General features: G+C 39.5%; 1 protein-coding gene across 21 annotated transcripts in view; it reads right to left on the reverse strand.

Moving 5' to 3' along the window:
* The window catches only part of SPDYA (speedy/RINGO cell cycle regulator family member A), a 37,324-nt gene that overhangs the window by 1,517 nt on the left and 13,226 nt on the right, over positions 1-22,581 (reverse strand). For 5 of the 21 annotated variants that reach the window (XM_054245093.2, XM_054245092.2, XM_054245096.2 and 2 more), the window contains exons 5-8: positions 17,305-17,421; positions 16,398-16,569; positions 5,977-6,274; positions 629-747 (exon numbers count right to left, since the gene is read on the reverse strand). In XM_054245093.2, the coding sequence (XP_054101068.1) occupies positions 641-747; positions 5,977-6,274; positions 16,398-16,569; positions 17,305-17,421 (694 nt within the window). In that variant the 3' untranslated portion in view covers positions 629-640. The remainder of the gene's footprint in view (positions 1-628; positions 748-5,976; positions 6,275-16,397; positions 16,570-17,304; positions 17,422-22,581) is intronic. The other 16 variants (XM_035272932.2, XM_035272937.3, XM_078349613.1 and 13 more) reach the window with 6 other exon arrangements.

Here is a 22,581-nt window from a genome sequence, read left to right on the forward strand (position 1 = left end):
GTTGGTGCGTAATAAAGGTTTTTTTGTTTGTATGTTTTGTTTTTGAGATAGATTCTCATTCCATCACCCAGGCTGGAGTGCGGTGGCATGATCATGGCTCATTGCACCTCAGTCTCCCAAGCTCAAGTAATCCTCCCACCTCAGCCTCCCAAGTAGTTGGACTACAGACACATGCCACAATGCCCAGCTAATTTTTGTGGGTTTTTTGGTAGAGATGGGATTTTGTCATGTTTTCCACGCTGGTCTAAACTGCTAGGTTCAAACAATCCTCCTGCCTTGACCTCCCAAAGTGCTGGGATTATAGGCATGAGCCACCATGCCTGGCCTGTTTTATGGGCCTTAAAATAGTAATGCCGGCCGGGCATGGTAGCTCACGCCTATAATCCCAGCACTTTGGGAGGCCAAGGCTGGTGGATCACGAGGTCAAGAGATCGAGACCATCCTGGTCAATATGGTGAAACCCTGTTTCTACTAAAAATACAAAAAAATTAGCTGGGCATGGTGGCGCACTCCTGTAGTCCCAGCATTTTAGGAGACTGAAGCCAGGAGTTCGAGACTAGCCTGACCAAAATGGAGAAAACCAGTCTCAACTAAAAATACAAAATTAGCCAGGTGTGGTGGCACATGCCTGTAATTCCAGCTACTCAGGAAGCCGAGGCAGAAGATTCTCTTGAACCCGGGAGGCAGAAGTTGTGGTGAGCCGAGATTGTGCCATTGCACTCCAGCCTGGGCAACAAGAGCGAAACTCTGTCTCAAAAAAAAAAAATTTTTTTTTAAAGAAGATGCATTTAATATAGCTCACCACCAAACATCACAGCTTAGCCTAGACTACCTTAATGTGCTCAGAACACTTATATTAGGCTACAGTTGGGCAACATCATCTGGTAGTAAAGTACACTGTTGAAAATAAGTCATTTACTCTCATGATTTCATGGCTGCCTGGAAGCTGCAGCTCACTGCCTCTGCCCACCATCAAGAGAGACTATGATACAGCTTTCCACTGAATTGGTATAGTCACTATAGGTAAGTCAAGGACCAGATGTATTTTCAAACTTCTGTCTGGTATTCAGAAGCCCCTTCCTTTAATTCTCTGGGCAAAACAGGACTCAGTCAATGCCCAGCTAACATATTACTTTGATAAGCCTTCCCCAGGGCTGGGCACGGTGAATTGTGCCTGTAACCCCAGCACTTTGGGAGGCTGAGGCAGGCAAATCACCTGAGGTCGGTAGTTCGAGACCAGCCTAACAAACATGGAGAAACCACGTCTCTACTAAAAATACAAAATTTGCTGGGCATGGTGGCTGGCACATTCCTGTAATCCCAGCTACTCAGGAGGCTGAGGTAGAGAATCGCTTGAACCCAGGAGGCAGAGGTTGTAGTGAGCCAAAATCGTACCATTGCACTCCAGCCTGGGCAAAAGAGTGAAACTCCATCACAAAAAAATAAATAAAAAATAAAAAAGCCTTCACCAAAGCTCTCACCCACAGAATTAATTCTAAAATCTTTTGTGCTCCTCAGTGTTGATCATATACTTAGCATAGCCCTTATTAACTTATATGCCCTGATTATGCCTTCATTACGTGTAAAGATCTACAACCTGGATGGCTAGTATGGTGGTAATGATAAAAATAAATAAGAAAATTCAAAGAAGGATTTATTTCTGAGGAAAAGTTATTTGGTTTTAGATTATTTAACAGTTGGAATGTTACATGCCTGCCTATATGGCATAGGGTTAAGGCTTGGTATATTTTTTTCCCTTGCCTTCACTCTAATATTTCATGGGTCCTCAGGTAATACATAATATATACCTATGTTTCACATGGACCAGCCCAGGTATCATAAAGCTTACAACAGCTTATGGTAAGGAGAAACAACTGTAGTTTAGTTATTATAAAAATGTGCTATGTATTCAGATAGAACTGAGTTCCCATCTTGTTTTTGTTACTGTTTTACCTGGTCATGGTGTGACTTTTCTGAGTTTGTTTTTTCATCAGTAAAATGAATATGATAATGCTGCTTCAAGATTTCTTAGGAGCTTGGGTGTTAAATGAGATTAAGTGTCTAGCATGTGATTGGTGATTGTGATGTAAATAAATACGTAAAGAATGCTTCATCTATCCCTCCCAAAAGTAATTTTTTTGTTTTTTGGTTTTTTTTTTTAGACAGAGTTTCAGGCTGGGCGTGGTGGCTCATGCCTATAATCCCAGCACTTTAGGAGGCTGAGGTGGGTGGATCACAAGGTCAGAAGATCGAGATCATCCTGGCTAAAACAGCAAAACCCTGTCTTTAAAAATTAAAAAAAAAAGAGTTTCACTCTTGTTGCACAGGCTGGAGTGTACTCGGCTCACTGCAATCTCCACCTCCCAGGTTCAAGTGATTCTCCTGCTTCAGTCTCCCACATAGCTGGGATTACAGGCATGCACCACCGTGCCCAGCTAATTTTTGTGTTTTAGTAGAGACAGGGTTTTACCATGTTGGCCAGGCTAATCTCGAACTCCTGACCTCAGGCGATCTCCACCCCTGGCCTCCCAAATTGCTGGGATTACAGGCATGAGCCACTGTGCCTGGCCTCAAAAGTCAAATTTTTGACAGTCGTTTTACCCCATCTTGTCAAATTGAAAAACATTTTGTTCTTAATAAATGTCATAAACATATTTATCTACAACTTTTATTTAAATGTGTTTTTAAGCAAAAAATTTTTAAGGTGGGAAAACATGTTTTTACCTGAAAATTGAGGAGTTGCTGGCTTGTGTTTGAAAGAAAGGTGGAAGCACTGATTACCATCTTTGCTAAGTTTAGTATAGAAGTCTAAAGAAGAGCATAAACTTTGTGTGTCTTTCTTGGAGAATTCTGAATTCAGTTTTTTGTAACCACATATTATCAGATGATTCCAACCTTACATGGACTAGAGGAAGAAAATTTTGCTAGTAGAGGTCACTAAATCAGTAGCTGTTAGGCAGTGAGAGATTCATCCTACTCCTGTAACATCGTGTGTCCCTATTATCCTGCACTCTCCCCTCTACTCCTAAGTAGCTCACTTTCCATTAAAATTATTGGAGGAAGGCCAGGCGCGGTGGCTCACACCTATAATCCCAGCACTTTGGGAGGCCGAGGCAGGTGGATCACGAGGTCAAGAGATCGAGACCATCCTGGTCAACAAGGTGAAACTCCGTCTCTACTAAAAATACAAAAATTAGCTGGGCGTAGTGGCACGTGCCTGTAATCCCAGCTACTTGGGAGGCTGAGGCAGGAGAATTGCCTGAACCCAGGAGGCGGAGGTTGCGGTGAGCTGAGATCACGCCATTACACTCCAGCCTGGGTAACGATCGAAACTCCGTCTCAAAAAAAAAAAAAAAAAAAAACTATTGGAGGAAAATGAATGTATATTTTTAATGGTCAAATATGTATACGATCAATAATTTTCCTTTATACTGCTTACCTTCTGACATCCTGAAACCAAGAGATTTACAGTTAACCATGGGTTAATACTCAGAATAAAATGGCTATAGGTAAATATTTGTTCCTTCCTGTATAGGACCTATAAATCCTAAATCATGGCTTTTATCCAGTGACAGGATGAAAGCACACAGTTCCTTCTACAACCCCCTAAGTTAATACCCCACCTTTCATCCACAATCCCTCAAGGACCTTTATTTTTTCTCCAAAGTATACTGACTGGCAGAGCCCCTTTTTCTCTGGGTGCACTCACATTTTCTGTTGAGATGTCAAGGACTATACTACGGAGTGGTGTTACTGTTGATCTCTACAGAGGGTGGTCTGAATTATTTATATATATGTATATAAATAATATATATATAACTGCTCTGTTTTGCTTTCTGTAAATATCTGTTCAAATTCTTGGAATTCTCTCCCAGTTCACTTCATGTAGCCTTTCATAAGGGACTTGGTTCTTAATGCTTTTGCCACTTCCTTAGTAGTCTGCTAGAAGGCTTCTGTTGCAGCTTATTTTCACTGCCAATGGCAGGATATCATCAAAAGGGCAGTAAAACATAATATTTAGGAATTCAGGCTCTAGCTTAGAGTCAGAGACCTGGGTTCATATGTCACTCCAGCTCCTTGGGCAAATTATCTAACTTCTCCAAGCTTCAGTTTCCTTATCTGCTAAGTGGAGATATAGTATTTACCCTACGGTTGGCTGTGAATATTAAATGATATTATGAATATAAAATGTATTATATATTGCCTTGGACATTGTAAACATTCAGTAAAGCTTACCTATTATAAGGATCAAAGACTAAAGGAAGCTGGCAGAGGAGGGATGCTAAAAGACAATTTTTTTAAGAGATGGGATCTTGCTGTGTTGCCCAGGCTGGTCTCAAACTCCTGGCCTCAACTGATCCTTTGCCTCAACATAATAAAAAATATGCCTGAAGGTGTTGAAAGGGAAGAGACTATACTGTCATGCAAATTTGTTGAGTAATTACTATGGCCAAGAAATGGGACAATGACTGAGGCATAACCCCTACCTTCAGGAATCTGAGAGTCTAGTTTCTCCCTTAGTAAAGCTTAAGTAGCCACCATTAATCTCTTTGTAGCAAAAACAAATAGGTAAGATTCTGAAATAATGCAGATGTGTTAATTTCTCATGATAGAATTAGAAAGGACCATTAAAAAAAAAATCTGTCTACCCTGTCTTAAGATTGGTGAAAATCTGGAAGGCTTTATTAGTAAAAAGGATCACTGATAGAATATTATTCTAGTACTGTTTCTAGACATTTCTAGAAAAGAAATGTCAGCGAATACTATATATAAAAATAATTTGAATGAAATTACGGTGCAGTTGAATTTTTTCCAGCTAATACGATTCTTTTCTAATACGCTATTGTTGAAAGCCACTTAAATTCCAACAAAAATGAAATATATGAAGAAATTATGGTACTTATACCATGTCAGGATTAAAAATCAGGTTTTGGACTGGGTGCAATGGCTCACACCTGTAATCCCAGCAGGCAGATCAGTTGGGGCCAGGAGTTCGAGACCAGCCTGACCAACATGGTGAAAACCCTCTCTACCAAAAACACAAAAACTAGCTGAGCATGGTGGCACATGTCTGTAATCCCAGTTACTTCGGAGGCTGAGGCATGATAATCACCTGAACCCTGGAGGAAGACACTGCAGTGAGCCAAGATCATGCCACTGCACCCAGCCTTGGCAACAAAGTGAGATTCTGTTTTAAAAAAAAAATGTTTTTGGAGGACTCAGTAATGACATGGGAAAATCCTTTCTGATAAATGAAAAAAGCAGGCCTAGGCCGGGCACAGTGGCTCGTGCCTGTAATCCCAGCACTTTGGGAGGCCGATGTGGGAGGATCACAAGGTCAGGAGTTCGAGACCAGCCTGGCCAATATGGTGAAACCCCATCTCTACTAAAAATACAAAAATTATCTGGGTGTGGTGGTGCGCACCTGTAGTCCCAGCTACTTGGAGGCTGAGGCAGGAGAATCGCTTGAACCCGGGAGGTGGAGGTTGCAGTGAGCTCAGATGGCACCACTGCACTCCAGCCTGAGCAACAAAGCAAGACTCAAAAAACAGAAAAAAAAGAAGAAGAAGAAAAAGAAAAAAGCAGGCATAGATATAGTGTGGTTCTAATTTTGTTAGAAAAGTATACAGAAAGAAACCAATAGTTGGAAGGTGAGGTTACAAGTAAATTTATTTTCTTCTTGAAACACTTGAATAAAATAAACATTTCAACAAAATGATTCAGAAAATACTTGAAGCTCATGGTGCATTAGGTTTCAACTTAACATAGGTCACATTAAAAATCTGTTTAGGTGTTCACCACAAAACAGATAGGTACACAAAACAAAAAGTAACTGAAAGGGGAGAAAGTTTCAAGACTAATTTAACTTAAATTGTTGTAGTATGTAAATTATTATGTATCCATGACAGCAAGGGCTGACTAGAGCTCAGTAAACGACATGCATATATCTAATTCTGGCATATTATGAAATCATACCTTGAGAACAGGTATAAACTTGAGAAGGATCACCTGTTACGTCCATTGACAGTGAGTTGTGTAATTCCCGAGAATGTTTTTCCAACACCTCTGCTGTATGACTGGATAAAGACGATGATGCAGACAATCCCAGTCTAACATCTCTTCCTTTTTTACCGCAGACTGAACAATCTAGTGGTGTGGCACTAGGTCCCCGGGGCAGCTGAACTTCATCTCTGTTGTAGTTTCTGACAGCTCCACTGTGATGAACAGAGCGTTCTCTTTGCCAGATATAATGGGTTGGTGCAATGGCCATAACCTATAATGGAAAGCTTACTTTTAGAATTTTAGTAAGATTTCAAAATTTACTAAAGTTCAAAAATTGTAACTCAAAAAATGTCTCTAGGCCGGGTGCGGTAGCTCAAGCCTGTAATCCCAGCACTTTGGGAGGCCGAGGCGGGTGGATCACGAGGTCAAGAGATCGAGACCATCCTGGTCAACATGGTGAAACCCCGTCTCTACTAAAAATACAAAAAATTAGCTGGGCATGGTGGCGCGTGCCTGTAATCCCAGCTAGTCAGGAGGCTGAGGCAGGAGAATTGCCTGAACTCAGGAGGCGGAGGTTGCGGTGAGCTGAGATCGCGCCATTGCACTCCAGCCTGGGTAACAAGAGCGAAACTCCGTCTCAAAATAAATAAATAAATAAAAGTATCTAAAGTGAAGATAAAAATCCAAATCGCTGATTTAAAACCAGAACATTTTCAGATAGGTAATATTACTAAAAAGTGACTCATTGCTTGGATCTTTAACACAATAATTGACAAAGTAAATTATTTTAAACAGGAAATAGGACTGAAGCAAGCTTCCAGGTAGTCAGGGTATTTATTTTTAAATTCTGAATATTCTAAGTTTGGGAAACATAATACAGTTACTCTTAAACAATATGTAATTCTTAACTTTGCAATGTATTGGGTTAAAAAAAATTAGATGTTCCCAGCTATGTGTGTTATGTTAATCTTAAAATGTTTGCAATTATGGAAAGAGATATGGTAAGGCTGGGCGTGGTGGCTCATGCCTGTAATCCCAGCACTTTGGGAGGCCGAGGTGGGTGGATCACGAGGTCAAGAGATCGAGACCATCCTGGCCAACACAGTGAAACCCTGTCTCTACTAAAAATACAAAAAAATTAGCCAGGTGTGGTGGCACAAGCCTGTGGTCCCCGCTACTCAGGAGGCTGAGGCAGAAGAATTGCTTGAACCCAGGAGGCAGAGGTTGCAGTGAGCCGAGATTGTGCCACTGCACTCCAGCCTGGTAACAGAGTAAGACTTCGTCTCAAAAAAAAAAAAAAAGAGAGAGAGATGGTAAATAAGAACATAGGTAAGTTATTTAATCTTTCTGTTCCTCAGCTTTGTCATCTATAGTATGGAGATAATAAGTGTCTATTTTAGAGGGTTGTTGGGGAGGATCAGATGAGGCAATTTTTATAAAGCCTCACTATCTACCAGTCATTGTTCTATAAAGTTTGTTAAATAAAACATGGGCTTTAGAGTCAGGGTATACTTAGTTTCTTACCCTGGCACTGCCACATGCTAGCTGTATGAAACTGGACAAGTTATTTAGCCTTCCTGGGGCTCAATTTCTTCATCTCTAAAATGGGCATACCATCTACTTCACAGGATTATTCTGAGGACTAGATGATTTGTAAAATCATCACATAGTAAGCATCTGGCAAATGACAGTCATTTAAGAAGTCAAGCTAGGGAACTGTATGTATGTGCCAACCTCATTGCTAACCATTCTAAGCAAAAATATTTAGTTACAGTAATCCATGACCGAAAGTAAATGAGAACTGTAACATTTGAGAGCTAGGCAGAGCCTTATTAATTACCTAGACCTAGATTTTCATGTTTAGAGAGTCTAGGTGCAATGACCCACTCCTGTAATTGCCATCACACCCAGCTAATTTATGTATTTTTAGTAGAGATGGAGTTTTGCCATGTTGACCAGGCTGGTCTCCAACTCCTGCTGACCTCAAGTGATCCACCCACTTCAGCCTCCCAAAGTGGCGGGATTACAGGTGTGAGCCACCGTGCTTGGCCAAAAGCTGTTATTTTTGCAACAAGTGCATCAGTCTCTCCACAAACTAACCCAGCTAGAAAAATACACAACCACACTTATTTACTTTTTAACATGTCTACATATATTTTATATACACATAATCATATAAGTAGAATTTACTGTGATGAGTGAATTAAAAATAAAACTGTACCAGGGTCAAGAGAGCTAGATTTTCATCTTAATCTGTTATTCTGGTGGGCACAGTGGCTCATGCCTGTAATCTCAGCACTTTGGGAGGCTGAGGTGGGCAGATCACTTGAGTCAGGAGTTTTGACACCAGCCTGGCCAACATGGTAAAACCCCATCTGTACTAAAAATACAAAATTAGCTGGGCATAGTGGTGCATTGTCTGTAATCCCAGCTACTTGGGAGGCTGAGGCAAGAGAATCATTTGAACCTGGGAGGCAGATGTTGCAGTGAGTTGACATGTATTACACTCCAGCCTGGGTGACAACAGCGAAAATCGGTCTCAAAAAAAAATTCATTACTTCTTGGGCAAATTACACAACTTTCTAGGCCATTGGGTGTCTTTTATATGAGAAAACAGATCACTTAAAATCCCCCAATGCTGTGATTCTATGAAAGGGACTTCTCTGAAACACTAGTAGCAGTTGATCTACTAGAAATATCCCCCTTTTTACTTTATCTTATTCTTTCATCATTTTAATTAATTTATTATTATTATTTTTTAAAGTTTCATTATGGCTGGCCTTGAACTCCTGACCTCATGATCTGCCCACCTTGGCCTCCCTCTTTTCAATATTTGAAAAGAGCACATGTTCTTTCTTATGTCAGTACCATATAATGCAAAGAGTACTGAGTTTAAGTATGTTGGGTCTGCTACTTATTAACTTCATGGCCTTGGACAAATCACAATCCTACTAAGCCACAGTTTTTGCATCTGTGAAATGAAGAGAATACTGAAGCTATTTTTTAATTCCCAAGACAAGATATAAATGCATTTTTCTAAACTAATCAATGAGAGGCTAGATGTCACAGAAAAAAGAACACTAGGAAGTCATTAGATGTTCTGGCTCTGCCATTTCTATGATTTTGAGTAAATCCCAACCTCCTTGGTCCTCAGTTTCATCAACTGTAAAATGAGAATGCCACCACCCTCACAGCTATTTGGGTGATAATTTCTAGGAAAACATTCGTAATTTATATAGCACTATGCAAATGTATAGTATTATTAGTGTAAGCTAGTTTGTAGCTACTATCCTAACTTATTTTAGGATATAGGACTAAAGAAATGTTTTGTTTGGCAGTATGTCAGGCTTTCAGTAACAAATTTAAACGCTTAAATTTTCAGAAGTCTGTCTTACTACTTCAGGAATGGGAATGGGGTGATATAATGCTTCTTTGCAATACACTCCCAGGGCACTGAACTTGGTATGTTATTTATAAAGTAGTTGTCCAGTGAACACTTAACAGTATGAAATCTACTAGGCAAATACCTTTTCTATATGCCAACATGATTCAAACATAGGTGGTTGGAACAGCCAAAAGAACAGCTTCTCTATCTGCCACTGGAGTAAGGGGCAGTGCAAAGTGAGCTCAGTGAAGAATTATTTCATAGTTTACTGTTTCTCTATTTCATGGATAAGAAGGTATGAAAAGAATTGGAAGTTCCATTCATTTTATCAGTCAACAAATATTTATTGACTACCTACTATGTGCCAGGTACTGTTCTAGGCACTGGAGATAGAATAAGAACAAAATAAGCCTGGGGGCAGTGACTCACTCCTGTAATCCCAGTACTTTGGGTGGGTGAGGCAGGAAGATCACTTGAAATCAGGAGTTTGAGACCAGCCAGACCACCATGGTGAAAACCCTATCTCTACAAAATAGCCAGGCGTGGTGGTGCATGCCTGTAATCCCAGCTATAATCCCAGCTACTCAGGAGGGTGAAGCAGAAGAATCACTTGAACCTGGGAGGTGGAGGTGGCAGTGAGCCGAGATGGTGCCACTGCACTCCAGCCTAAGTGACAGAATAAAACTCCATCTCAGAAAAAAAAAAAAAAAAAAGGTCAGGCACTGTGACTCATCATGTCTATAATCCCAGAACTTTTCGAGGCCAAGGTGGGAGGACTCTTTGAGCGCAGGAGTTCAAGGTTGCCGTGAGCTATGATTACATATTGCAGCCTGGGTAACAGACTGAGACCCTGTCTCAGGGAAAAGAAAAAAAAAAAAAGCAAAACAAAGACCCTGCTCTCTTGGAATCTGTATTTTAGTGGGAGGAAATTTATTTTAGCCAGATAAATAAATAAAAAGGAGTTTGTTATATGATGGTTGAGTGATTTGAGGAAAATTGGAAGTGAGAAAGGGAATACAGAGTAATAGTGGGAGGAACTACTTTAAATTTTAACAGCTTTGAAATTTAATTAAAATACCTTACAATTCATCCAACTGAAATGTACAATTCAATGATATTCAGTAGATTCAGAGTTAAGCAACCATTACCACAGTTAATTTTGAAACATTTTCATCACTGTATAAATAAAGCAATCACACTCCACTTTCTCCCTTCCCTCAACCCATAGTAACTACTAATCTATTTCTGTCTCTGAATTTGTCTATTCTGGACATTTCATATAAATAGAATCATACAATATGTCATCCTTTGTGACAGGCTTCTTTTATGTAGCATAACATTGTCAAGGTTATCTGTATTGTAGCTTGTACCAGGTACTTCATTCCTTTTAATTGTCAAGTAATATTTCATTGTAGGGATAGACCTTATTTTATTTATCCATTCTATCAGTCGATGGACATTTAGGTTGTTTCTACTTTGTCTATTATGAATAATGCTATGAACGTTCATGTTAAAGTTTTTGTGTGGACATGGTTTTATTTTTTTCTTTTGGCATATAGCTAGGAGTAGACTTGCTAGGTGATAGAGTAACTCTATATTTAGCCTTATGAGGAACTCTAGACTGTTATGAAAAGAAACTTCACCATTTTGCATTTTCATGAGAGATGTATGAGGGTTCCAATACCTCCACATCCTCTCCAATACTTTTATTTTGTTTATAGCCATCACAGCAGGTGTGAAGTAATAGCTCATCATGCTTTTGATTTGTAATCTCTGAAACGGCTAATGATGTTGAACATCTTTGTGTGTGTGTGTGTATTAGCAATTTGTATACCTTCTTTGGACAAATGTCTATTCAGATTCTTTGCTCATTTATTGATTGCCTTTTTACTATTAAGTGGTGAAGCTCTTTATATTTCTAGATATAAGACTCTTATCAATAGATGACTTGCAAAAAATTTTTTTTCATTTTGTGGGTCATCTCTTCACTTGGTATCCTTTGAAGGACAAAAGGTTTTAATTTTGATGATGGCCACTTTATATTTTCTTTTGTTACTTGTTACTTTTGGTATCATATCTAAGAAACCTAATTCAAGGTCACAAAGACTTACTCCTATGTTTTTTTCTAAGAGTTTTTTTGTTTGTTTTTTTGAGACAGTCTCGTTCTGTTGCCAGCCACCAGGCTGGAGTGCAGTGGTGGGATCTTGGCTCACTGCAACCTCCCCCTCCCGGGTTCAAGCAATTGAACCTGCCTCAGCATCCCGAGTAACTGGGAGTACAGGTACGTACCACCACACCCAGCTAATTTTTGTATTTTTAGAAGAGACGGGGTTTCACCATGTTGGCCAGGATGGTCTTGATCTCTTGACCTTGCGATCCGCCTGCCTCAGCCTCCCAAAGTGCTGGGATTACAGGCATGAGCCACCATGCCTGGCCTCTTCTAAGAGTTTTATAGTTTTAAGTTTTACATTTAGGTCTTTGATCCATTTTGAGTTAATTTTTATATATGGTATAAACCAGAGGTTCAGCTTCATTCTTTTGCATGTAGATCATCCAATTTTCCCAGCACCATTTGCTGAAAAGACTACACTTTCCCCATCGAATTTTCTTGGTACCCTTGTCAAAATTCAATTGAATATAATTGAGGGTTTGTTTCTGGACACTTCTGTTCCATGGAGAAAGATACTACTCTATATAAGGTGATAAGGAAAGGTCTCTCTGAGGTGACATTTAAGCAGAGTCCTGAATGTAATTAGGAAGTGAAACATACTGATATCTAGGAAACAACATTCCAGGTTATGGGAATAGTAAGTGCAAAGACCATAAGATAGGAGTGTAACTGGTATCTTTGAGGTAAGGAGACCAGTGTAGCTTAAGTGGAAGAGCAAAGAGATGAGATCAAAGAGATAAGGGAGGAGGGCTGCTAGGCCATGTAGGACCATGACTAGGACTTTTTTTTTTACCATAGGCAAGGCTGGAAGCCACTGGAGCCTTTTGAGTAGAGGAGTCATGATTTGACTTACCTAAAAAAAAAAATTACTCTGGCTGCTGTGTGAAAAATAGATTATAGCTGCATATGGTGGCTCACACCTGCTATCCCAGCACTTTGGGAGGCCAAGTTGGGAGGATTGCTTGAGCACAGGAGTTCAAGACCAGCCTGGGCAACATAGTGAGAGCCCATCTCTACAAAATTAAATTAGCCAGGCATGGTGGCACATGCCTGTAGTCCCAGCTACCTGGGAGGCTAAGACAGGAGGATCACTTGAGCCTAGGAGGTTGAGGCTGCAGTGTGCCATGAGCACACCACTGCACTCTAGCCTGGGTAACAAAGTAAGACCCTGTCTTTTTTTTTTTTTTTAAGAGTCTTGCTCTGTTGCCCAGGCTGGAGTACAGTGGCGCCATCTCAACTCACTGCAACCTCTGCCTCCCGAGTTCAAGCAATTCTCCTGTCTCAGCCTCCTGAGTAGCTGGGATTACAGGTGCACACCACCACATGTAGCTAATTTTTATATTTTTAGTAGAGGTGGGGTTTCACCATGTTGGTTAGGCTAGACTCGAACTCCTGACCTCATGATCCACCTACTTCGGCCTCCCAAAGGGCTGTTATTACAGGCGTGAGCCATCGCGCCCAGCCAGACCCTGCATTAAAAAAAAAAAAAAAAAAAAAGGTGGGAGGTAGGAGAGACTGTTTGGAAATTTATGACAATAATTGAGGCAAGAGGTGACAACAGTACAGTAGTCTAGTGGTGAAGGTGGTAAGAAATGGTAGAATGCTGGATAATTTTTCAAGGTACGAATATAATAAAAAGAAGTCAATGGAAATAGTATCTTTTTGGGCCTGAGCAACTAAAAGGATAGAGTTGCCATTTATGAATATGTGGAAGACTGCAGAAGGAGCAGATGTGGAGGTCTGTGTCAAGGAGTCAGAATTTTAATTTTAGGCATGTTAAGTTTGAGATATCAATTAGACAAAAAATATCAGGCCATTTAGTATGCAGATCTGGAATTGGGAGAAAGTATGAGTTGTTAATGTTAAAGCCTTGAGAGTGAATGAGGTCACCTAATAAGTTAAAACCAATAGAAAGGAGAAGAGATACTAAGTCTGAGCCTAAGGGCACTCTAATGAAGTTGGTGAGGTGAAAAGGAACTGGCAAAAGTGACTTTAAAAAACGCTGGTATCCTCAAAACCAAGTGGAGACAGTGTCTCAGGAAGAAATGAGGGATAATGTCAAATGCTGTTAAGTTGAGTAGATTGAGGACTAATAATTAACCTTTGGATTTTGCCATATAGAGATATTTGGTGCCCTGACGAGTTTCTACAGAATGATGGGAAAAAGACTTTATATAACAGGTTCAAAGAGAATGGAAAGAACAGAAGTAGAGACAGAATACAAGCAATTCTTCCAAGAGTTTAGTTACAAGGGAAGCAAAGCAGAGAAATGTAGTGGTAGCTGGGGGATAAAGTTTTTGTTGTTTTTATTGATGGACATCTTAGAGCAATTGTGTATTCTGATGGCAGTGACCCAATAAAATAAAAAGTGTAAAATGCTGGAAAGGGGACAATTACTGGAATGTGATGTCCTTGAGAAGGTAAGAAAAGATGAGATCTAGTGCACAAGTAGACTTGGACAGGAACGAAGATCATTCTTTCACAGTAACACAAGGAAGGCAGAATATATGGGTACGCATGTAGGTAGGATAAACGATAAAATGTGAGCATACTGACAGTCTGTTCTACTGCTTCTGTTTTCTCAGTAAAAGAGAATAATGCATGATTGTTGTAATTTAAGTGTGAAGACAGAGATGGGAGATATTAGAAGTGTACTAGATGTTTCACTTCATTACATTTGCAGTTTATTGTTTAGACAATAGACAGGCAAATAAATAATTACAAATTTTGTTTAGTGATATAGAAGGAAAACAAAGTATTGTGATAAGGATAAAGGGACTAAATTCATTTAAATAAGGTGACCTTTTTGAAGAGGAAAAATAAGTTCCATTAATCTTTTTTAAAATGTTGATAAATTTGGGTGGTGGCGGTGTGAAAAAATGTTGATAAATTTTAAAATTATGAAAAAGCATTAGGAATAATATAACAAATATCTATATTCCTACTGCCTGGAATTAATACATGTAATATTTCTATTTTTGCTTCAAGCCTTTTTTTATTTTTATTTTTTGGGACAGGGTCTTGCTCCATTGCTGAGGCTGGAGTACAGTGGCATGATCACAGCTCACTGCAGCCTGAACTTCCTGGACTCAGGTGATTCTCCCACCACAGCCTCCCAAGTAGCTGGAACTATATGTGTGAACCACCACCCCTACCTAATTTTTTGTATTTTTTGTAGAGACAGGGTTTCACCATGTTACCCAGGGTGGTCTTGAACTCCTGGACTCAAGCGATCCAGACACCTTAGTCTCCAAAAGTGCTGGGATTACATGTGTGAGCTACTATGCCCAGCTGCCCTTTTTAAATTAAAAGAAATAATATAGTTTCTAGTAGATATTTACTAAGTACTCACTAAATCAATATATAAATGAATAAGTGGCCGGGCGCGGTGGCTCATGCCTGTAATCCCAGCACTTTGGGAGGCCGAGGCTGGTGGATCACGAGGTCAAGAGATCGAGACCATCCTGGTCAACATGGTGAAACCCTGTCTCTACTAAAAATACAAAAAATTAGCTGGGCATGGTGGCGCGTGCCTGTAATCCCAGCTAGTCAGGAGGCTGAGGCAGGAGAATTGCCTGAACCCAGGAGGCGAGGTTGCGGTGAGCCGAGATCGCGCCATTGCACTCCAGCCTGGGTAACAAGAGCAAAACTCCGTCTCAAAATAAAAGAATAAGTTAATTCTATCAAAACTATTTGCAAAGTGCATCAAGTAGCCCACATTTATCAAATTTTTCTGAACTAATACTAGAGCTTACAGTGGCCACTACTTTCCATTTAATTTTCTACTCTAGAATTTTTCTGTAGTTTGAAATACTGACTTTATTAAAAGCCAGAACATTTGATAAAATAACTGTTAAATTTTTAGTGTCCTGCTGATTTGTCCTAATAAGATTTCTTTTTTTTTGAGACAAGGGTTTCGCCATGTTGGCCAGGCTGGTCTCAAACTCCTGACCTTGTGATTAACCTGCCTTGGCCTCCCAAAGGGCTGGGATTGCAGGCCTGAGCCACTGCTCCTGGCCTTGTCCTGATAAGATTTGGCATCAAGAAAATAATTTATTCTATGTGAAAAGAGTTATTATTTTAAAGAATATTTAAATTGTATACCATTTAATATATGTGTTTCAATTTTGGGAACCTGAAATTTCACTAACTTTATTGAACAGAAATTATTATTCAACTCCAGTATTATTGTAATCCTAAATAAGACATTTTGATCTGTTCATATCACCCTTTGTTGATATATTGATGATATAGACAGAAGAAATACATTAAAAGTACTTACTATAGAAATAGGCTGCTCTGAAAAATAGAAATGACAATTTTTTGTTTGTTTTTGAAATGAAGTCTCACTCTGTCACCCAGGCTAGAGTGCAGTGACACCATCTCAGCTTACTGCAACCTCTGCCTCCTGGGTTCAAGTGATTCTCCTGCCTCAGCCTCCCAGGTAGCTGGGATTACATGCACCTGCCACCATGGTTGGCTAATTTTTGTATTTTTAGTAGAGATGAGATTTTACCATGTTGGCCAGGCTGATTTTGAACTCCTGCCTGACCTCAGGAGATCCACCTGCCTCAGCTTCCCAAAGTGCTGGAATTACAGGCGTGAGCCACTGAGCCCAGCCAACAGTTTTTAATTATGGTGATAATAAGACAGCAACATTGTAATACACAAGTTGTATTCATGGTAATGATCAATGGTCTACTCTACATATACAAAAACAAGAACAACAACAAAAAAAAACCCCAGAATACCAAAACATTAGAAGCACATTAAAAAACAAGTATAATTAGATAAACAGAAAACAAAGATTACATATATAAAGCATTTTAAAATTCTTACCTCCTCACAGCATCGTCTGCTTACAATAGCCCTATAGTCAATTCTATCCCAGAGCTGGTCCCTTAACTTTAAGAAATTAGGGAACAATTTTCTCCAGTTTTTCCCTAAAGCCCATGGAAAAATTTCATACTTGGTTTCTTCTTCATCTTCTTCAACTGTATTAGCCAGATACCTAACAAAGAAGATCACAACCCAAAAAAGAAATGGGTAAAGGACAGAAATAGGTTGTTTATACTAACAAAAAGACATAAAAGTGACTTATAAACACATGAAAGGTGTTCAACCTCACTTAAGGCAATGCAGTTCAAAAATAGAATACAGTTAATTTTACCTTGTTGGGTTCTAGGTATTTCTTATTCCTATAAATCTTGAACTTTGTTCTGGGATGCAGTTAAAGTTACTTTGAAATAATCTGATCCTTTCTGATGTTGCTTTTATGATTTTTTTAGGTGGATCTAGAGCAGTGTTCAGTCTGGGGCTAGTTATTCCTCACTACTGAGGCAAGATCTTTTCAATTCCCCATGAATTATAAATCTTTCAGTCTGGCTGGTGGGAACAGGTACTATTTGCAGCCCTATGTGAATGCTAGGCACCTTTCCTCCTAATCTTTTCTTAACATCTTTCCCCAGATTCAGGTAATTTTCTTATACACATATGAAACTCAGTATTCTGCTAAATACTTCAGGGGGACCAGCCATGCACAGAAGCAGGAAAACATGACTCATCATGAGGCGAATAACAAATCAAAATCAGCCGGGCACAGTGGCTCTTGCCTGTAATCCCAGCACTTTGGGAGGCGAGGCGGGTGGCTCACGAGGCCAGGAGTTCAAGATCAGCCTGGCCAAGATAGTAAAACCCCATCTCTACTAAAAATACAAAAAATATAGCCAGGTATGGTAGCACACACCTGTAGTCCCAGCTACTCAGGATGCTGAGGTGGGAGAATCGCTTGAACCCGAGAAGTGGAGGTTGCACTGAGCTGAGACCTGTACCATTGCACTCCAGCCTGGGCAACAGAGCAAGACTGTCTCAAAAAAAAAAAGAAAAGAAAAGAAAAGAAAAAAGAAATCAAAATCAACCCAACACTGATACCCATGGTTGACATAAAAGATAAGGACATTGTAACAGTTATAACTATTCTGTATGTTCAAAAAGTTAAGTAGACATTGAAAATATACTTCTAGAGATGAAAACAACAATGTGTACAATGAAAAATACACTGATTCGGATTAATGGCAGATTAAATACCACAAAGAAAACATCTGTGAATTGAAGACATAATAGAAACTATTCAAGATGAAATACACAGAATAAAGAGAAACGAAAATAATAAACAGAGCATCAGTGCGAGGTGCTGTGGCTCACACCTATAATCTCAGAACTCTGGGAGGCCAAGGTGGGCGGACTGCTTGAGACCAGGAGTTCAAGACCTGCCTGGCCAACAAGGTGAAACCCCATGTCTACTAAAAATACAAAAATTAGCTAGGCATGATGGGCCATGCCTGTAATCCCAGCTACTTGGGAGGCTGAGGCAGGAGAATCGCTTGAACTTGGAGGCAGAGGTTACAGTGAACCACTGAGATTGTGCCACTGCACTCCAGCCTGGGCGACAGCGGGAGACTCTGTCTCAAAAAAAAAAAAAAAAAAAAAAAAAAACAAAAAATAAAGAAAGAAAAAAATAATAAATTAAATTAAGAAAAAATAAACAGCATCAGTTTGATGTGGGACTTCAGTAAATAGGTGGAACTGGAGATGCTGACGGCCAGTATCAATAACAATGCAGGACTCTTTCAATGCCCTGTAATCTGAAAAGGTCAGACAGAAAATCAGGTAGACAGAAGACATTTGAAGGAATAACAGCTGAAAGTTTTTGAAATTTAATAAAAACTATAAACCTACAAAGCAGTTTAATGAACTTCAGAGCACATGAAACATGGAGAATTAAACCAATAAACAGCATAATCAAATTGCTCGAAACCAGTGATAAAGAGTAAATCTTAAAAGTAGTAAGAGAAAAAATAAGGATGGATTAGAGTTCTCATTGGAAATAATACAAATCCCACAGATGACGTTCAAGAAAAATGGTCAACTTACCATAAAAATATTATAAAACACATAAGGGAACAAGATACCAAGAGCAGAAACAGATACTGGAATAGACACAAAAATATAAGAATAATTATCTCCAGTATATGTAAAAAAAGTTAAAAGTACCTTGATACTATGATAAATGAATAAGTATATTTGAAAAATAAGAAAATAGAACTTTTATAAATGGAAAATTATATAATGAAATTAGCATATTAGACATAAGATGAAGATAAAATTAGTGAACTGAAAGATAAATCTAAATAAATGATCCAAAATGCAGCCCAAAGAAACATAGATAGAAAATAGCAAAGATGGGGATGGGTGCAGTGGTAGCTCATGCCTGTAATCCCAGCACTTTAGGAGGTCAAGGCAGGTGGATTGGTTGAGTTCAGGAGTTTGAGACCCAGCCTGGGCAACATGGAGAAATTCTGTCTCTACAAAAAAATACAAAATTAGCTGGGTGTGGTGGTGCATGCCTGTGGCCCCAGCTATTTGAGAGGTTGAGGTGGGAGGATTGCTTGTTCCTGGGAGGTTGAGATTGCAGTGAGTTGAGATCACACCACTGCACTACAGCCTAGAGTGAGACTCTGAGGAAGGAAGGAAAGATGGAAAGGAAGGAAGATGTAAGGAAGGAAGGAGAAGGGGAGGAGGGAGGGTGGGAAAAAGAAAGAAGCACTCCAGCCTAGAGTGAAACTCAAAGAAGGAAAGAGAGAGAGAGAGACAATGAAAGAAAGAAAGTGAAAGAAGAAAGAAGGGAGGGAGGGAGGAAGAGAGAAGAGAAAGAAAGAAAGAAAGAAGAAAGAGAAAGAAAGAAGAAAGAAGTGAGGTGAGGGAGGAAGGGAGAGGAGGGAGAGAAGAAAAAGAGAGAGAGAAAGAAAAAGAAAGAGAAAGAAAAGATCAAAGGTAAGTGATGTGGAAGACTGAGTGAGGTGTAACAATAACCGGTTTCAAAAGGAGATAGCAGAGGAAGGGGAATATTTGAAGACAGTGGATAGAATTTTCTGAGTTGTCTGTTGAAAGGCATCAATCTTCAGGTCAGGCACGGTGGCTCACACCTGTAATCCCAGCACTTTGGGAGGCTGAGGTGGGTGGATCACCTGAGGTCGCAAGTTCAAGGCCAGCCTGGCCAATATAATGAAACCCCATCTCTACTAAAAGTACAAAATTAGCCAGGCATGGTGGTGCATGCCTGTAATCCCAGCTATCTGGGAGGCCAAGGTGGGCGGATCATGAGGTCAGGAGATCAAAACCATCCTGCCTAACATGGTGAAACCCCATCTCTAATAAAAATTAAAAAAAAAAAATAGCTGGGCATGGTGCCATGTGCCTGTAATCTCAGCTACTTGGGAGGCTGAGGCAGGAGAATCACTTGAATGTGCACGGACGTTGTAGTGAGCCAAGATTGAGCCACTGCACTCCAGCCTGGGAGACAGAGCAAGACTGTTTTGGGGAAAAAAAAAAAAAAAGAATATACAGAAAGGAAACATTATAAGAAACTATGTCGAAAGGAAAAAGAACTTGAGCTTTAGAACTATGGCTGAAATATTTAATGAGGAGAACTATTGAGTCCATACAAAAAGTACGATAAGACTTAAAATGGAAATTATAATACATGTTATTTTTAATATGGAGCTTTATAATACAACATGCAATAAAATCTGACAGATAATTGTATTGCATAAACTGACTAGTGCTCTACTGATAATAACTTTACAAAACAAAAATTCATTTTTAGGCATCTAGTAAGATTTAAACTAAAGCTTCTTTTGGTTTGTTTTTAATTCTCAGGTGAAAAAACTACAAAATAAATATTGCATCAACATACAATACTGAAATATCTAAACAGAAATTTAACTTAGTGGTTGATGGCTGAATTTGGTCATTGATAAACCACTCCTGAGTTTGTGCTCCTGCTTTGCTGCTTACTAACTTGTTTGCTCTTAGAAAGTACTTAATCTTCAGCTGGGCACGGTGGCTCATGCCTGTAATCCCAGCACTTTGGAAGGCCTAGGTGGGTGGATCACAAGGTCAGGAGTTCGAGATCAGCCTGGCCAACATGGTGAAACCCCGTCTCTACTGAAAATACAAAAATTAGCCAGGCATGGTGGTGGGCACCTGTAATCCCAGTTACTTGGGAGGCTGAGGCAGGAAAATCACTTGAACCCAGGAGGCGGAGGTTGCAGTGAGCTGAGACCAAGCCATTGCACTCCAGCCTGACTGACAGAGCAAGACTCCATCTCAAAACAAAATAAAACAAAGTACTTAATCTTCCTAAGTCTCAGTTTCCTCATCTGTAAAACAGAGTTAATACAAAATTTCATAGGGAAGATTAAATGAGTTATTATATTAAATTTTTTGTGGTGCCTTGCACATAATAGTATTAGCTAATACTATTCTATTTTTCCAATATAGCAATCATCCCCAGTTTTCAGTTCATTTTTCCCTACGTACTGGAAAACATATCTCCCAAATACATGTAGAAATCAGTTTTTCCTAGTCCTATTTTTTTTCTTTCTTTTTTTTCTGACAGTGCTTTGCTCTGTTGTTCAGGCTTGAATACAGTAGTGATCAAAGCTCATTGCAGCCTTGAACTCCTGGGCTCAAGTGATCCTCTTCATCTCAGCCTCCCAAGTAGCTGGCACTACAGGCACATGCCACCATGCCTGGCTATTTTATTTTTGTAGAGACTTGCTATGTTGTCCAGGCTGGTCTTGGACTTCTGGCTTGAAGCAGTCCATCTGCCCCAGCCTCCCAAAGTCCTGGGATTACAGGCATGAGACACTGTACCCAGGTTAGTCCTATTTCTTTAATAAGTCTTTGATTCTGAATTAAATACACTTTGAGTAAAAACTTATTCTTCAGTGCTGACAGCTATTGTGGTATTCAACTTAAATATGTTTTATATGTGTTCTCTAGTTAAACACTTAAAATTATATTCATGTGGCTGGGTATGGTGGCTTACGCCTGTAATCCTAGCACTTTGGGAGGCTGAGGTGAGTGGATCACTTGAGGTCAGGAGTCTGAGATCATCCTGGCCAACATGGTGAAACCCAGTCTCTACTAAAAATTCAAAAAATTAGTTTGGTGTGGTAGCAGGCTCCTGTAATCCCAGCTAATTGGGAGGCTGAGGCAGGAGAATCACTTGAACCCAGCAGGCGGAGGTTGCAGTGAGCCAAGGTTGCACTATTGCACTCCAGCCTGGGTGACACAGTGAGACTCCATCTCAAAAAAAATAAAATAAAATAAATAAATATATATATTCACACATTCCCAACTGCAGTATTATATCCAAATATATATACATGTATATATGTATGTGTGTGTATACATATATATATATATACACACATACATTTTTTTCTGAAATGCAGTCTCACTCCGCCTCCCAGGCTGGAGAGCAGTGGTGTGATTCTGGCTCACTGCAAACTCCACCTCCTAGGTTCAAACAATTCTCCTGCCTCAGCCTCCTGAGTAGCTGGGATTATAGGTGCCCACCACCATGCCCGGCTAATTTTTATATTTCTAGTAGAGACGAGCTTTCACCATGTTGGCCAGGCTGGTATCGAACTCCCGACCTCAGATGATCCACCCACCTTAGACTCCCAAATGCTGGGATTACAGGTGTAAGCCACCACACCTGGCCAGAAATATATTCTTAAATTATACCGATTCTAAATGAATTCTGATCTATAGATTGGAAAACCATTTCACAGATTACAATGATAATATAAACTAATATAAAGTCAATGGAAGAAATGGAAAACAAACCGTATTCCTTTGTCACAGCTCAGTGTGTTTAGTAAAGAAGCTAGTGAATACTAAAGGTATCAAATATGGACAATGCCTATGTTGTAGATATAGATCCACAAAGACTATGTTTAGAGCATTTTCCACACATTGTTCAATGTAAAAGGGGAATGACAGTGATTTTTACTATATATTAATTGAAAATTTCAGAGAATATTCTGGTTTTTAAAAAATATCTAAGTCACAAAGAGGAGAATTTGGGATAATTTATATGGAAGCATTCTGGAAAATGTAAAACATCCAATATAGACTGAAGTGGAATACTAAACAAGAAATCTTAGGCATA

The sequence above is a fragment of the Callithrix jacchus genome, chromosome 14 (assembly GCF_049354715.1).
Source record: "Callithrix jacchus isolate 240 chromosome 14, calJac240_pri, whole genome shotgun sequence".
Classification (NCBI taxonomy): Eukaryota; Metazoa; Chordata; class Mammalia; order Primates; family Cebidae; genus Callithrix; species Callithrix jacchus.